This window comes from Geotrypetes seraphini, chromosome 16 (assembly GCF_902459505.1).
Source record: "Geotrypetes seraphini chromosome 16, aGeoSer1.1, whole genome shotgun sequence".
NCBI classification, from domain to species: Eukaryota; Metazoa; Chordata; class Amphibia; order Gymnophiona; family Dermophiidae; genus Geotrypetes; species Geotrypetes seraphini.
Window position 1 is genome coordinate 41,979,137 of NC_047099.1, and position 17,741 is coordinate 41,996,877.

Consider the following 17,741-nt stretch of genomic DNA (forward strand, 5'->3'; position numbering starts at 1 on the left):
AAATGGTGCGTGGTCTTCGTTATAAGGCGTATGGGGACAGATTTTAAGATCTCAATATGTATACTTTGCAGGAAAGGCAGGAGAGGGGAGATATGACAGAGACATTTCAATACCTACTTGGCATAAATGCACACGAGTCGAGCCTTTCATTTGAAAGGAAGCTCTGGAATGATAGGATGAAGTTAAGAGGTCATAGGCTCAGGAGTAATCTAAGGAAATATTTTTTTACAGAAAGGGTGGTAGATGTGTAGAACAGTCTTCTGGAAAAGGTGGTGGAGACAAAGGCTGTGTCTGATTTCAAGAAAGCCTGGGATAGGTACATATAGGGTTACCATATCTAATCTAATCTAAACCTTAAGTTTATATACCGCATCATCTCCATGAGAATGGAGCTCGACACAGTTTACAAGAACTTAAAATAGTGGGTAGAGAAGAAGAAAAAGGATTACATGAACTTATGTGTAGAAGGGGAGAGAGAAAGGGGGGAAGGATAGAGCTACAATTTGCTGAAAAGCCAGGTTTTCAGTTGTTTGCGGAATAACTGAAGGGAGCTCAGGTTCCGCAGCGGGGTGGTGAGGTCGTTCCAAAGACCTGTGATTTTGAAGAGAAGGGATTTTCCCAGTTTGCCTGAATAGTGGATGCCGCGTGGAGAGGGGAAGGCTAGTTTAAGCCTTTGGGCAGTTCTGGAGGAGTCGGGACTGGAGGAGTTGAAAGACAGTGGGATAAGAGGAGGCAGGATTCCGTGAATTATCTTGAAAGCCAGGCAGGAACATTTGAAATGGATTCTGGAGATTATTGGGAGCCAATGAAGTTTGGCAAGGAGTGGGGAGGCATGGTCAGACTTGCGTTTTGAGAAGATCAGTTTGGCTGCAGTATTCTGGATTAGCTGGAGTCTTAGAATACTTTTTTTTGATAGATTTAAGTAGATGACGTTGCAGTAATCTAGTTTGGAGAGGATGATGGATTGGACAAGGATGGCAAAGTGTTTTTGGCTGAAGTAGGATCTAGCTTTCCTCAGCATGTGAAGGCTGAAAAAGCATGATTTTGCCAAGGAGTTGAGGTGGTCATTGAGGGAGAGAGAGGAATCGATAGTGATACCAAGGACCTTGCATGAGAACTCGAGCTGTAGTGTATCGCCTGTGGGTAGTGTGAATGACTCCAGAAAAAGGAGGATGGATTGAGACATCCAGGTTTTACTTCCTATGATGACAATGAAAGTAAACCTCAGGCGTCTCAATCTGTCCTCCTTACTTCCATTGCTTTCGATGGAAGTAAAACCTGGATGTCTCAGTTCGTCCGTCCTTGGTAACCTTACCTCACTATCTGTTCCAGGCATGTTTGAGTTCTGCTCTCTTGGACACACAATTTAATGCAATGCGTTAGTAAACCTTCAGCTCTGTGCCCCCTCCATTAACTTTGAGACCTATAGCTTCCTGACCTTGTCTCCCCCCACCCTCCACCCCCAGATTTTCATAATTTATCATCTCAGCAGTTATGATCACTTTAACCCTGTATTTGGCATTGTTACTCAGAAGAAACATGTGTCTTCTATGGCTCTTATGGGAGATCCAAACACACAACTTGAAAATCTTAAGCTTCTCAATTTGCAATCTAAAGGCTGAAGAATCTGTGAGATTAAACTTGTACAGTGTTGATGTTTAATGAGAGCAACAGTGCCAAGTGAACAGGCTTTGGGAGATGCCAGTCCCCCATAAATTGAAGAAGCTGTGAGAGTAAACTTGTACAATGTTGAACCCAACTTTAGGACCTCATATACCCAGGACACTAATCAAAATTTCTTTTGTGCCCTTACCGGGGTGGTGTATTCATCATTGGTCCATTTGTAAAATATTTTCAAATTTGGCTGATGTACCAACTCATATGTGTGTCTGAAAGAAGGGAGGAAGCTCTTAACTCTAGTCAAATTTGAAAATATTTTGCAAATGGACCAATGATGAATACACCACCCCAGTAAGAGCACAAAAGAAATTTTGATTAGTGTCCTGGGTGTATGAGGCCCTAAAGTTGGGTTCAACATTGTACAAGTTTACTCTCACAGCTTCTACAACTTATGGGGGACTGGCATCTCCCAAAGCCTGTTCATTTGGCACTGTTGCTCTCATTAAACATCAAGTTACGTAATGCAACCGTTTCACCATTTGCCAGTTAAAGGGTTAATACCAGCACTCCTAAACGATCCTGTGAAAATGCAAAAAAAGTCAAAAAGATCCCACTGGTGGCTCTTTGAATTTGTGTGGCTATCATAACCTATCAGTTTTGATGGCTGATGATCTTTACCATCCCCCAGAAGCTGTCGCCTTAGGGCCCTGCCTAGTATGCTTTAATGGTTAGGCCAGCCACGGCAACAGATGTGGAACTATCAGCAGATGTTAATGACCACACCACTGAAAGGATGGCTATGCAGATCGTCTCAACAGACAGTCTTTGACTCCAATTTCCAGTCAAGCTCCAGGGTAAAGAATTCCTCATTAGGAGTTCTGACGCATCCTTAGGGCTCCATAACGCTTTTTCGAGCCCCGACCCCTATCCCCAAGCCTACAATAAATGGTTCAGTTCCCATCTGTTGAGTCCTCTGTGTAAGATTGGTAGCAACGCTGATGTGGATTGACTTAGATCAATTCAGTTAGTAATTAATCAATCAAGTCAAGCACAGGGAGGGGAGAAGAAAAGCGGGATGGGGGCCCACACTGCTATATGCTCTGAAAAGGGGAGGACAGATATCCTGAGCAAGTTCACAGAGCAGCGATTAGTGGGATTTGTGAGCAGACATGGTGCTAGAGCATTATTAGACGGTAATGGACCTCTAGGGTCCCATGAAAATGCTGAGCTTGAGCACAGATAGTTGAGGAGAGGAATTGTATCCTGGTGATTTATAACCTACTTAAACGAACTTCCTGACCCTTATCCTGAAGGATTTTGTATACAGCTTCAGAGCTGGGAGAGTTAGGGAAATCCACTACTTATCTCTGGAATAAGCAACATGGAATGCATCTGATTTCTGGGATCCTGCCAGGTATCTATGTCCTAGACTGGCCACTGTTAAGAACATAAGAAAAGCCTTACTGGGTCATACCAATGGTCCATCAAGCACAGTAGCCCATTCTCACGTTGGCCAATCCAGGTTCCTAGTACCTGGCCAAAACCCAAGGGGTAGCATGAGGGAGCCTGGGCCTGCCTCAGTATAGGAGTTCTTAGGCTTTAAGTGTAGTTTATTCACTGTGGCTTTCACATCCAGTTTCTGAAGCTTCCTGGTCCCTCAGCTCTTGCTTGTGATCTATTCCCACCAGTCTCTTCATGACCCTTCAGTGTTTTCCGATCCAGGTTTGTTCTCCCTTTTCAGCCTGTGTCTGCCAGCCTCCTTTCCAGGCTCTACAACTCCCAGAACCCCCAGTTATTTCATGGCTATGCAGCTCCATCACCCCTGCTTATTTTCTGGCCCAGTGAGTCTCAAACCCCCCCCCCCCCCCAGCTATCTCCTCTGCTTTCTCTACACCCTCGGTTGAATTTATTTATTTTATTTCTTCCAGGCGACATTACAGAGGAAGGGGTTAGAAGAGAGCAGGGAGGACTATGGAGGGCAGGAAGGAGTGGAGAGAAGCATGTAGAATATTTCATAGAAATTCCTAACTTTACAAATAGGAGTACCATCTATGTAAATGATATCAAAATGAATTAAAGGAATATGTAAAACAGGAATAGAAGGGAGGAACCGTTAAACAATAGAATTCAGGGAAATTCAATTAATAAAATAAAAACAATGGAATAAAACTTAAAATGATTCATAAAATGGGAAAAAACATCAAATAAGTCTGACAGAAGTCCAATTTCCTGAAGCAATGACATAGCAATGAGATCTGATGGCTTGTAAGTGAATCCTAGGAGATGGGCATTCGGTGCTACGATGGGAAACATTCTTCTTGTTGCATCTTAAAGAGGCTGTCTGTGGTAGCGAGGAACAGGCCACGACACTAATGGGACCCTGACGGAGTCGCCACTGCACTCTGCAAAGAGCTCCCAACTAGAAAATTTTCCCCAGTCCCTGCAAGCTTTGTCGCTGTCCCATTCCTGTAAGCTCTACCTTAATCACACAAGCCTCAAACACTTATGTTTTTAAAGTGTTTGAGGGTTGTGAAGATGAGGACAGAACTTGCAGGAATGGGGCAGGGATGGGAAAAGAACTCGAAGGGATGGGAAAATGAGTTCCTGTGGGGACGGGGAAAAATTTGTCCCCGTGTCATTCTCTAGTTTAGAACTTCATGCTGAGTCTGAAATAGTCTCTTAGTGTCAACTCGACCAGGTTTTTGTGGGGACATCACTGTATTTTAGTGTTTGCTGTCTACAAATTTCAGGTTCCGGTGGAATGCTAACAAGCCTCTCCCTCCCGGCTGAGACTAAAAGTGGCATGGACCTCAGGGCAAAAGTTTTGCCACTTTCAGTCTCAGCACAGGGAGGGAGAAGCATTAGGGTCCGTCAGAGCTCCCTTAGCTGAACGGTTATTAATAAAAAGACCATCGACACCGATCTGTGGGGTCAGAAACAGCAACAGATGCAGCGGTGGAATAAGGGGTTAAAACGCAGACCTGCACCCATGAAATAGGAAACCTCAGCTGTCAATAAATGAAGATTTTTAACCCTTTCAGGACCAAGGGACATATTTGTCCCATAACTTTAAAATCCTATAAATTTTGATTGGGATAGTCTACAGTTCTAAATTTGATATGTACGGATTCCATATGATACTGCCTTTATGTAAACAAACTGGTTCCGACATTCATTCATTAGTGTCGTTGCCAGATTGACGAGAAGATTCACTTGCCACACTGTCCATAAGCCAGAAGTTTGATTTTTTTTAAAAAAAATAATGATATTTCACAAAAAAAAATCAATTTTTTGGCATCTGCAAGCCCTTTTTACCATAAAAATGTCATCAATACCACAAAAATTGGCCTACGATCCTTATGGTCCTGAAAGGGTTAAGGACCTGCGGTTGAGATCCGCGAGGTCCGTGTTTTACCCCTTCCCGACCGAATTAAACTTTTCAGCAGGGGGAATATCATTCTCCTTTAAAGCGGTGTCCTGTGGCCAGCACTTCCCCCCCTAATCGCCTCTGCAGCTCCAGTGAAAGGCGAAGACTGAAGTAATTGTGATAAAGAGCCAGTGTCCCTCACACCATTAAGTGCATCTTCAGCTCCCCTGGGCACCAGGGGGAGGCTCAGGGCTTCTTGGTCTAAGCCCATTACAGTCTGAGGGACTGAGCTTCTGCAGCTTGCCTTCAGATCTGGGATTAAATGGGGGGAACTGTTTCATTGTAAACTTGTTTAGGAAGACAATGTCCAGAGAGAGAGGTAGCCTGAGGGCAGAACACAGGATGGATGGAAGTCCAGGGTTGTACCACTTATTACCATTAGTGGGCGCTCTAAGACTCCTGGCACAGAATTGCAAACCTCCTAAGAGCTCAATAGTATTATTTTATTTTTTTATTTATTCAATTTTCTATCCCGTTCTCCCAGGAGAGCTCAGAACGATTTCAAGCATGTTTCCCTGTCTGTCCCAGTGGGCTCACAATCTCTCTAATGTACCTGGGGCAATGGGGGGATTAAGTGACTTGCCCAGGGTCACAAGGAGCAGCATGGGTTTGAACCCACAACCCCAGGGTGCTGAGGCTGGAGCTTTAACCAATGCAATCCAACTTCTTTTCTGAAGCCAAATTTGTGGGGTTGGGGTTTTCTGTGTTTGCTGTCCTATTAGGAAAGGCTTCATTTTTATTCATTTATTTGCAAGCTCCCTTTTTAAAACCCTACAGTGTGCGGCTTTCATTTTTAAAACCCAGGGGGCGCTGAAAAGTTCTCAGCCCAACCAGCTTCCTAAATTCTGAGTGCTATTTTATTTTGCACAGGTGCCAATTTGCAGAATGGTAATGCTATGTTTTTTTGACATTGAAGCATGTCGAGGAAAAGTTTGGGACTTGAAGCCTTCATGAGGTTCCTATTCCTGCAGAAGAAAATTCCAAAGGAAATCCATGGGCTGGCTTTTTTAGGGCACGCACCGGATTAGCGCTCGCTACCCAAAAAACTACCGCCTAGCGGCTAGCGCGTTAAGGCCCTAACGCACCTTTGTAAAAGGAGCCCTATGAGTGTATGACAAATGGCCACCAGGCTCCACAGTGAAGAAGTGGGGGGCAAACTTTCGGGGTGGCAGCGAGCTCTGGGAGGCCTCAAATGGTGTCAGTTCCTGAAATTGTTGGCCATGTCCAAACCTAAAAGGTGTTTTATGAACTTCTTTTTTTGAAATTAGTGACAACTCTTTTTTTTTTTTTTCATTTTCATTGTCCTCAAGGAGAGGGGGGGGGAAAAAAAAGAATCCAAAGAAAACCACAGCCAGATGATTGTGATGAGGAGAAATCCACCAGCTGGGGACCATTGGCCAGGGCTTTAATTTTGAGCAATGGCGTTGCTGAAACACGATGCTGGGTTGTTTTTTTCCCCTCTTGTACATCAATAATAACGAATTGTTTTCCTGAATGCTTTTTTTCCAAGTTGTTTCAGGCCTTCTGTTTAAATCCATTCCATGCAGTCCATGTTCCTCCTTGCCTAGTCAAATCTCGTTTTTCGCCTGATCATCTCTGAAAATTTTTATTTATTTATTATTAATTTGGGCATTTTGCCGAGAACTCTACAGTTTAGTCTCAAAAACATTTGCTGCGGGGTTTTATCTGCCGTCATCTACTATGTTTCAGTTTGCACACAGCAGTGCCAGAATCCGAATTTGAACCCAGATCCCCTAGCGGATGAGGGAAAACCTCTGGAAAATTGAGACGCCCCAAAGGAAGCACGGCATAGAGAAGGCAATCAGCACTCAGTGCCGTGGGCATCCCGCACACAGCTCTGTTTTCCTTTTGCTTTGCTAACCCCTCCCCTTTGCCAGAGTAATAGATGAGATGCTTGGCCACGTGGGGGGGGGGGGGGGTTTGTAGTGAGAAGGGGAGAGGCGATAGTGCTGTGTGTACAGACGAGGGGAGAGTGGATGTGAGGAGCCCGGCAATCTGGGACTATGGAGGGGAGGCGAGGGGCCCTGCCCGCCCGCATCTGGCTTCTGCTCGCCCTCTTGCCCACCTCGGTGGCCCTGTGCCCCGGGGCCTGCCGCTGCTACGGCAGCTCGGTCCAGTGCACGGACCCCAACACCCTGGACACCTTCTCCGTCTTCAGGGACCTGGAGAACCTCACCGAAATGTAAGTGGACTTAAGCCTGGCTTTTGGAGGCGGGGGACCAGAGCAAGCATTTAGGCTCAGCTTAGCCAAATCCGATGGTAAGAAATTGAGACTTAGCCGGTCCCTTCCTTCGAAATCTTCTCGCTCCTTGACATGACACGGATGAAAAAGAGTCCGATTGCGGTCACCAAATGAATGGCTAGAAAAAGGGTTAAAAAGCCACCATTTTCAGAGTTTGAAAAGGACCCGCAGTTTTATTTGAGGCTCTTTGGCTGCTCAGCCCGAAAAGATCACAGCCTACCAACTTGTGTTTTGTTTTTTTGTTGTTTTTTTTTTTTTTTTTTTTTGGGGGGGGGTTCAGGCAGCAGTAGTTGTTTGTTTATTTGTTTAGTTGCACTTTAAAAACATCAAACAAAACCATACTCTATGATACTGCATATTTCCCCCCTATGATATATTCTGCATATTTCCCCCCTATGATATATACTGCATATTTCCCCCCATGATATATTCTGCATATTTCCCCCCTATGATATATTCTGCATATTTCCCCCCTATGATATATTCTGCATATTTACCGACCAGCCGATATTTTTGAATGTTAAAGGAATTTTCTCCTGCCTTTGGATGCAGCCTTTTTACCCTTCCAGTGTTTCTAGCTGAGCTTCCCAGGCTGTAAGGGCTTATCCCAAAATTACTGGCTGCAGATACAAGACTTTTTTTGAATAGGACTCTTGCACCTAAGTAGCAGTCCTGGTGGGGTAATTGTATTGGTGGAGTTATGCTGTCTTAGGGTGCATTTCGAAAAGTAATTAAGTCAGCGTTGTTTGATAAATTCATTTCCTAAATGTAGAGATTACCGTTAACAAAATTTTACATTGAACATATTTGTTGTATTTTAATTATTTGTATTGTATTTCGCTGATTGTTCAGCCTTTTTTTGTGTAAACCGTCTAGAAATTGTTTGATTGTGGCAGTATAAAAGAATAAAGTTATGTTATGTTATGTTAGATGCTAGTCTTGAACTGATATCAAACGGATCTCGTGCGGTCCTCCGAAGTTCCTTGCATAGTTTTGACATTGGTGGCCCAGAAAACAAACAAAAAAAAAGAGACCAGAGGTTGCAAATAAGTCTAGATGGTCCCAAACTCTTAGGCTACCTGCATGCAGGTCTTCTTAAACCCACTCACTCCTCTAGGTTTCGCTTTTGCATCCAGAACCCAAAGGTACCCTGACTGGAAGTGAACCTGCTAGTTTCCAAGTTGATTACAATTTTGATAAAACGCTAATCATTACTTCTAAGCATTGTATGTTAAAAATGGGGGAAACCAGCAAAAATACTAATAGTTTTTAAAAGACAGAAAGGTGAGATTTTTAAATCCGCTAGTGAGGAATAGCAGAAAATTTGTCAAATAAATAGTCTTATGTGATTCGAATGAGAGAAGCTGGTGGCTGGAGTCTTCCATTGTCCCTTACCTACTGCTTTTTACCATTTGGTATTGAAGGATAGGAGGGGCTACACTTTTTTTAATCTTTTGGATTTATTGTCAGATGCTTTAATCGGAGTCCAGTCAAGGTCTGCCACCTTATGAGTTTCTGTTTTACCCGACCCCCAGCATGCTTTGTTATTTTTTTGGAGGGATGGAGGTGGTGAAGGGCAGCGTAACTGGCAAAGAACCTCTCGATGGTTTAGAGAAGAAGGAAAGGAATTTTGGCTGTTCAATAGTAATCGAAGACCAGTTTACGTTCAGGTTAGAGCCATGCGCTACAAAGTTCTTCAAGAAAGCAGAATGCAAAATTTTGCTCTCCTGGGCTGCAAGCAAAGAGCATGCAATCAGACCAAGCGCAAACCCTGAGAGCTGTGCGCGTGGCTGGGTCTTGCGCAAAAAAAACAGCTTTGCATCAGAATCATCAGATTGCATGCACGTGCTAACGCACAGAATATCAGCAGATATCAGAAGTTCACTGAAAGCCGAATTGCAAGCTAGACCAGAGATTGACACCCATTCTGGAAGACTTAAGAGTCTTTCGCTGTTACCATTTGGCTTCCTGAAGGAATTTTTGAAACGTGGCACATCGAGGCCAAAGAACTAAACACCAAAGATAAGTGCTTTTTCAATAATACAATCTTTCAAGTCATGCACATATAAAAGTGTGCTAAGGTGGAAGTTATGCTAAGATTGGGTGGTGAGGTTTTTGGGGGACTTTCTGTCCCCTTTTTCCTCCATGTCTCTGAGCACAATCTATCCACTGATTAAAGTATAAGGAATATGGAGTTTCAAGAGGACTTTTAAGAAGTTACAGCAATTACACTGGCGTGTTCTTTGTTTATTTTCCAGAATAGCATTCCGGCATATTTACCGATGCGTGTGGGGGGCAATTCGACCAGCGCCGATATTCGTTTGTCAATTCGCCTCAGCTCTGCCTGTTTTTTTTTTTTTTTGTCCCCCGAGGTTCTCGTGGAAGCCCGAAAAAAGTAGTGGGTCTTTATCTTGGCAGTAAGGGAAAAGAGGCATGAAAGCCTGTTTAGCTTTGGAGTTGCTCAGACTTCTTTTCTGCCTGTGCACAGAATGGTTTAAGGGGTGGAGGGGGAGATTATACCACAAGTCAGGTTATATATTAACACAAGGATCCACAGGGTTCTATTTTATGCAATAAATAACCCAACTTTGCCCAAATTGATAACTCCCACCCCCTTAGTGTGAAGAGTTTCAGTCACTGTGATGTCATAATGCCTCATTCCACCAATAAGAGACAACTTCATCAGTGATGTCACAATGGCTTGATTGTCCCGTACTTGGCTCACTTTTATCACATGTAGCAGTGATTTCAGTTTCTAGCGATTAGGGGCCTCTTTTATCAAACAAATTGGTGGGGCTTTGTTGCATTTGCCACACGGCACTCGCTAGCGCAGTTTCATAAAAGAGGCCCTAGGTCCCATTGCTAAATAACCCAGACTTAACAGTGGCCCAGTTGATGACCTCCTGCCTTTGCGGTGCACTAATATCGACCCAGCTCCTGTGCAAAATTTGTTTCTACCTAGGAGTCAACTTGTGAGCAAAATCGAGTGCACTTTTACTGCATTGACCACTAGACTTGTGGCTGAGATGGTGGAGGGTTGGGCGACGTGTGTCTGATCACGGGGAGTTCAGGAGGGTAGGATTTGAACCTGCCCTCCCTGATTTCCAGCCCGCTGCTCTAACATAGTGGCATAGTAAGGGGGTGCGGGTGGTCCACCCCGGGCGCGGTCTTCTTAAGGGAATGGCACCCCTCCTCTTCCCCACCCCCGGTTCTTCTGCTGCTTGCGCCCCATACCTTCCCCTGTACCTTTTTGACTTCTCCGGCATTGGTTTATTGAATCTATTTATTCAATTTTCTATACCGTTCTCCCAAGGGAGCCTCAGAATGGTTTACAAGAATTTATTCAGGTACTGACTGTCCCGGTGGGCTCACAATCTATCTAATGTACCTGGGGCAATGGGGGATTAAGTGACTTGCCCAGGGCCACGAAGAGCAGCATGGGGTTTGAACCCACAACCTCAGGGTGCTGAGGCTGTAGCTTTAACCACTGCGCCACTCTAGAAATCAAAATGGAGTAGAGTGAGCCAAATAAAGGGCAATCAAGCCATCACTGATGAGGTTGGCTCTTATTGGTGGAATGAGGCATTATGATGTCATAATACCAGCTCTGGTTATCAGAGGCTGAAACTCTTCACACTATTTATTAATTCAATTTTCTATACTGTCCTCCCAGGGGAGCTCAGAACGGTTTACATGAATTTATTCAGGTACTCAAGCATTTTTCCTTGTCTGTCCCAATGGACTCTCTCAATCTATCTAATGTACCTGGGGCAATGGGGGGATTAAGTGACCTGTCCAGGGTCACAAGGAGCAGCGTGGGTTTGAACCCAGAACCCCAGAGCGCTGGGGCTGTAGCTTTAGCCACTGTGCCACACGGTGCTCTCTCTTCTTAGGAAGTGACATCAAAGGGCGAGTGGACGCCGACGCGGGTACGCTGCTCATGCTGGAAGGGGACACGCGCGTTGGCGTGGGGATCAGGGGAGGGGCACCACTCACGCCACTGAACATATTCCTTCTCCTAGATACTCATCCCAGACACGCGCACCTACCAAGTTCGATGCCTAATTTATTCTTTTCAATTGGTTTAATTGACAAGGTAATTGAAAGCGCCATTGAAAACCCATTAAAAACAACGAAAAAACTAAAACATTTGGGGCTAGGTACCCACCTCAGTAGGTGTCATGTGGGCATCTGCATGAGGCACCTACCAGTGTCTACCCACACCTACCTGAAAAGTGGGCGTGGTTAAGGATAGAGTTTGGATGTAGATCGCTGGAGGTGCCAGTAAGAAAGTCCAGGCCTAATATACCAGCACCTAACACCCCCCCCCCCCCCCCCATTTTTACAGAACTGTAGCGCGGTGTAGTTACAGGGCATCTGAAGTGGCCACCCTTCCAGTGTACCACCTGGAGCAGGAGTTTTCAGCCCAGTCTGAATTTGCATGCACTGCCTCCACTATCTGTAAATCTATCTCATGCACCTTCATTGCAGGTGTCTTGAAAACCTGACTGGCTAGGTATTACTCTCTTTCTTTCTGCCCCTCTAAACCCTTCCTGTTGTCTTATCCCCTATTTGCTTCCTGTCCTATCTAATATTGCATTTCTCATTGGTGCCGAAAGTCCTGTACATCGAGTGTATGTCTCGTATATTGTTTTTTCCCTGAGCGTTGTAAAACTTTTTACCCATGTTCATCGCCTTAATAAAATGTGAAACTTTCACCTTTTCTCAGAAAAGATGGTCAAAAATCATGCATTTGAAGCGAGGCTTCTACATATCCAAATTAAATCTTCTTGGAAACTGAAAATAAGTTGTTTTGTACTTTGGTCATAGGATTTGATCGTTATATCTGCTTGGTATAATCGTTTTGCTTTTCCCCTCCCTCTCCTCTGGTTCTTCAGTCCAAGGGATTTGTTTGTGTGTCATAAGATTTCCCCCCCCCCCGCCCTGCCCTGACCCGTGTTCCCATGAGTCTTGTTCATTTAACCCTTTGCCAGCTTCTTATGCTGCCACAGAAGGAATGCTTCACGTGTAATCCAAGACACCCTCGCAATACGTCATACCCCAGTAATCAAATACTGAAAACCTGAGTGGCTTAATGTTCTTATATTGCATTCTAGTCAGCTGGAATTGACCCCCCCCCCTCCCCTCCAAACATAATAAAGCAGGGGTCAGTTACCTCCTGTTTCTGTAGTGTGTAAGACGTTGACACCAGAAAAAATGGGAGAGCAATTGTGGAACTTGGACATAACGTACGATTATTTAACTTTTTGCAAAATGTTGAAAGCTTTTTAATTGGTTTGTTGTGCATAAATTATCTATAGTGCAATCTTTCTGACTTCCGTGTTATAATATGTGTACAGATTTTAATGTTTAGTGTATTTGTTTTATGCAATTTATTCTTTGTTATGCATGTGAATTTGGTTCCTTGCCTTCAAATGGCAAGCTAGATATCTATAAATGAAATCCAATTTATGTTAAACCAATATACTGTTTATTGCTTATATGATCTGTGCAAAGCGAAGCCATTTGCAGACACTATTTCATAGGAGAAGACACCATGAAGAGTTCTTGATCCATTTAAGAGGGCTCCTATGTGCTTCCATCCAGACCGGATCAAACCATTTGTTCCGAAATATGTACCTGGGGGTGCTGAAAAGGTCTCAGCCCAACCAACTTTCTAAATTCTGAGCATTATTTTGCCACTGTAGCTGAAAAGAGTATTATCTTATCTGTTAAATGCCAATTTGCAGAAATGAAATTCTATGTTTTTTTGACATTTTTCAGATCATTGATTGAACCATAGAAACATTGGCAGATAAAAGCCAAATGGCCCATCCAGTCTGCCCACCCACAGTAGCCATTATCCCTTCCTCTTTCATGCTTTCTTGAATTCAGACACAGTCTCTGTCTCCACCATCTCTTCTGGAAGACTGTTCTACGTTTCTACCATCTTTTCTGTAAAAAAAGTATTTCCTTATATTACTCCCGAGCCTATCACCTCTTAACGTCATCCTATACCCTCTCATTCCAGAGCTTCCTTTCAAATGAAAGAGACTCCACTCATGCACATTTACGCCATATAGGTATTTAAACATCTCTATCATATCTCCCCTCTCCCGCCTTTCCTTCAAAGTAGACAGATTGGGATCTTTAAGTCTGTCCCCATATGCCTTATAACGAAGACCATGCAACATTTTAGTAGCCTTCCACTGGACCGACTCCATCCTTTTTATATTTATTTATTTAAAAATTTATATACCGTATATTAATTATATGGTTTACAAAGATTACAGTCATAACATACAGGCACAATTGCAAACAGCTCTCATAAAAAAAGAACAAGAAAATAAAAAAAAGAACTAGCCCAAGAATCTTTTTGAAAGTTATATCTTTTGAAGGTGCAGTCTCCAGAATTATATAAAATATTTTAAATGAAGTATATAGGGGCATCAATACCTCTTTTTTCCTACTGGCCAAACCTCTCCCTATGCACCCTAAATTCTTCTAGCTTTTGCCGTCGCCTTTTCAACCTGTTTGGCCACCTTAAGATCATCACATACAATCACACCCAAGTCCCGCTCTTCTGTCGTGCACATAAGTTCTTCACCCCCCTAAACGGTACCATTCACTCGGGTTTTTGCAGCCCAAATGCATGACCTTGCATTTCTCTCCTTGGCTGGGCTGAGAACTTTTCAGCACCCCTCTATCGTAAGTTACAACAGAAATCTGATGAGTTCAAGCAGGAAATTTGGCATGGTAAATAATGGAAACTTTACTGTCTTGCTTGGCTAATTTGATTCTTTTACAATTAAAAAAAAAAGGTTGCTCTGCTTATGTAGCCAGAAGGTTAATGCTGAGTTAGGGCCTCTCTTGCTGGAGAATTAGAAGAAAATCCTGAATACTATACTTTTAGAGATGAGTAATTCCAGGAGATTAAGGACAGCTGTATATCTGATATAAAGAAAAAAAAAGGGGGAAAAACCCAAAGCCCCACCACCACCATCACAGCTTCCTTTACAACCTTTAGATCTGCCTCAGTGATCAAATCTTTAGAGAGAAAAAATCTGTTATAATAATAAAAATGGATTTCTGACTTTTTCAAAACCACATTTAGGTCCTAACAATTCCAACTTGTAATACACTACATTCGTTTCTCATTCCCTCCATAGCCCCTTCCCTCCCTACCTCTTCATCCCTTGTTTGTCCCTTCATGAGCACCATACGTCGAACCACCCTGTGTAGTATGTGTCTGTCATAATTTAGATTGTAAGCTCTTTCAAGCAGGGACCATCTCTTGTGTGTTTAATGTACAGTACTGCATACATCTGGTCGCACTATAGAAATAATATAGTGGTTTTAGTATGTACAGTGAGTATTTGACTGACCCATGAAGTCTGACTCGTGCAAGATTTATTTTCCAAAGTTAACTAAATTTCCCAGAATGCAGGCGAGCAAGACTAGAAATATATGACCCAATGTAAGTGTCTGAAGTTCTCTTGCACTGTTTTCATGTTGGCTTTGTTAGTTTAGTGCTTCATTGATAGCTGATATGCAGTTTTCTGCATCTTATCCTCCCCTCAGACCACACAGATTGCCCTGGGGCTTTGCAGAAGAGTTATATTAACCTGCTCTTTCAACACTTAGGTTCTGATTACCACTGGGCACACTCAGAGAAACGCATAAAGTTGATTATAAAATAACTTGTTTAATATTTAGCTCATCTTTTCAATTAATGTTCAAGGCAGACTACAACCTTATCAGAACTGAGATACAAAAATTCCTTCCCTCAAAGAGCTTAGAGTCTAAGTAGATACTCGAAGCAACCCGAGGCAGAGTGGACTGCCCCGTTTTTATCTGCTGAATCACTTCTTCCGTTAAGTCCCTCTCGCTCATCTCTGGAGTCAGTTGAGACCCCACCAAGAGATTTTTTCAGGGATTCCCAGCTACTTTAGTATGGATTTACGACAAGTTCCTCTATTTATTTTTATCCATTAAAATTCCTTCATGGTTTTCCAGAACAAATCATGGCATTCAAGATACATTCATTCTATAACAGGTGGGGACTGAAGAACCCAGAAATGCTCATACAAATTAAAACTATATTTTTTTTATATAAAGTATCTGTCCTATATTTTCCACATTTTAAGTCAAAGAAGCACAGGTGCATATCGATCAATGACGATGCAACCCAAATAATTAGCATCTCATAGAGTACACGTTTAGAGGCTTTTCCCGAAGGCTTTGTCCAAGGTGCTGAAATGTGTTGTGCTTTATCTGGCCAAAGACAAGAATGTGCTTAATCCTCTTAACTTTTTTTTAATGAAAGGGGGACACAATTTTATTTTATATCGATGAACGGAGCTGCTCTTTGAGGAGTTCTTGATGGTGGCATACTAGGGTCAGGCAATATGTTGAAGGCTTCAGCCAAAAGGAGAAAGCCTAGAGGCAAAAAATGAGGGGAGCAAACACAGATATCTTTATCCCTTCATTCCTCCACATCCAGTTTTGTCTGAGTTGTTATTTTTTTAAATTTATATGTTGTATGCATATCTTGTATTTTAATGTATGCATATTTTGGATTTTAATGTAATTCGCTTAGTAATTTATGTATAAGCGATTCATCAAATTTCTAATAAACTTGAAACTTGATATGAATAGATGTGTTCCAGGCAAAAACAAGAGAATCGACCCAACGATCTCCACAGACAAATCCAAGAAGAAACCAAAAAACAATGTGGAGAAATGATGTTCCTGAGTTGGGCTTTATTATATTAAAATAATATTAAAACTTGGCAAATCACATAAAGACCTCTAGGATGCCGTCAACTGAAAAGCACTTGAAAACTTTGAACTACCACATAAATAAAAGCCTAGCTGTTTGACGGACATCTTGGACTTGCAGCATTTCCATGCCTGAATCCTGCAATATTTTGTTGCAAAAAAAAGAGTTCATTTCTCTTTTGGGGGGGGGGTTGTAAAAGTCAAATTGTAATTAATGTTTAAAACGATATAAAGCCTGGAATATTTTGTTGCAAAAATATTTAATTGATAACACGTCATTGATCTTTTGATAGTCTGTAAAAGTCAAATTTTAATTAATAGGAGGAGTCTTTTACCCGGATTAGAGCATGTTGTCAGCAGTAGGGCCCTTAGGAATAAAAAAAAAAAAAGAGCAAATAACCTAGGCTATTGAAACAAAACAAAAAAGCCCCTCCTTAATCTCTAAATCATTTTAAAGCCTGGGACATTTTCTAGTAAAAACATTCCACTGATGCTTTTGGTCTTGTCTTTGCTTTGTGGAACTCGGACATATATGCTGCCCTTTCACTGAATTATTTTGAATTGTGAAATTCTTAGATTTTCAAATACAATTACAGCTGAATCTACTTACTAGGGGTAGCATTTTTAGCGCGCGCAAACCCCCACGCTAAACGAAAAAACTAACCCCAGCTCTTATAGTGGCGTTAGTATCTAGCGCGCGTGGCAATTCAGCGCGCTAAAACCTCTACCGCAGCTTAGTAAAAGGAGCTCTAGATTTATACTTTGTTCTTCCAGTAAACCCCCCCCCCCCCCAAAAAAAAAAAAAAGATTACTCGAAGCAGCTTACAACAGATTCAGTCGATACATTTTAAATACAAACCTTTGTTGGACATTGAAAGATAACATAGGACCTGGATGGCATTAAGCTCTATCTCATAAACCATCCAAGCCATGGCAATAAAATGCAACCATCTCTCTCTTACATGTGGTGTAAATAACCCCTTGTGCTACACCTGTAGATCAGTCCGTGGGCAGTGATGGAGATACTTTTATAAACTATATTAATTATCCTCTCTCCTTATGGCACACCCATTATCTCCTCTAATGACTCTGGCTACCTTTCTCTGGTTTCCCCTGAGAGGCTTCTATGGATTTCTGCTTGGCTCAGCTTCATTCTCACACTCAGAGTTTCACTAATGGAGGCCCTCGGAGGGTGCAAAATCTCTAATGATTCATTTACAGTTTGCCTCCCTCCTTTCGCAAGCCAGCTCCCCGAGCCGGTGCATCGTGCTGCCTCACCCGCCATATTCAGATGCAGCCAGAAGCTCATTTTTTAAAGTTATTTTTAAATTTTAAAAAACTCGCCATCCATAACTTGGTGTTGGTGTTAAACCTTAGCTTCCAAATTTCAGACCACGCTTCGCTAGGTCCTTCCTCATGTTATTCACAAGCATCAAGGGTGTCTATGCTAGTGCAGATTTTGGTATCATCCACAAGGAGGCATATATTACCCGACAGTCCTTCAGCAATATCTCTTACAAAAATGTTAAAAAGATGAGGTTCAAGAACCAAACCTTAAGGCACACTCGTCTCCTGTCTTAATATTAAACCATACTATATAGTGATCAATGGATGCCAGATGATCACCCACTGTAACACTTTCTCCATTTA

General features: G+C 42.6%; 1 protein-coding gene across 2 annotated transcripts in view; it reads left to right on the top strand.

Moving 5' to 3' along the window:
- Positions 1–6,977: 6,977 nt before the first annotated feature.
- The window catches only part of NTRK1 (neurotrophic receptor tyrosine kinase 1), a 58,719-nt gene continuing 47,955 nt past the window's right edge, over positions 6,978–17,741 (top strand). The window contains exon 1 of one of the 2 annotated variants that reach the window (XM_033923127.1): positions 6,978–7,250. In XM_033923127.1, the coding sequence (XP_033779018.1) occupies positions 7,072–7,250 (179 nt within the window). In that variant the 5' untranslated portion in view covers positions 6,978–7,071. Of the gene's footprint in view, positions 7,251–7,285; positions 7,328–17,741 lie in introns of those variants that run through there. The other variant, XM_033923128.1, reaches the window with a different exon arrangement.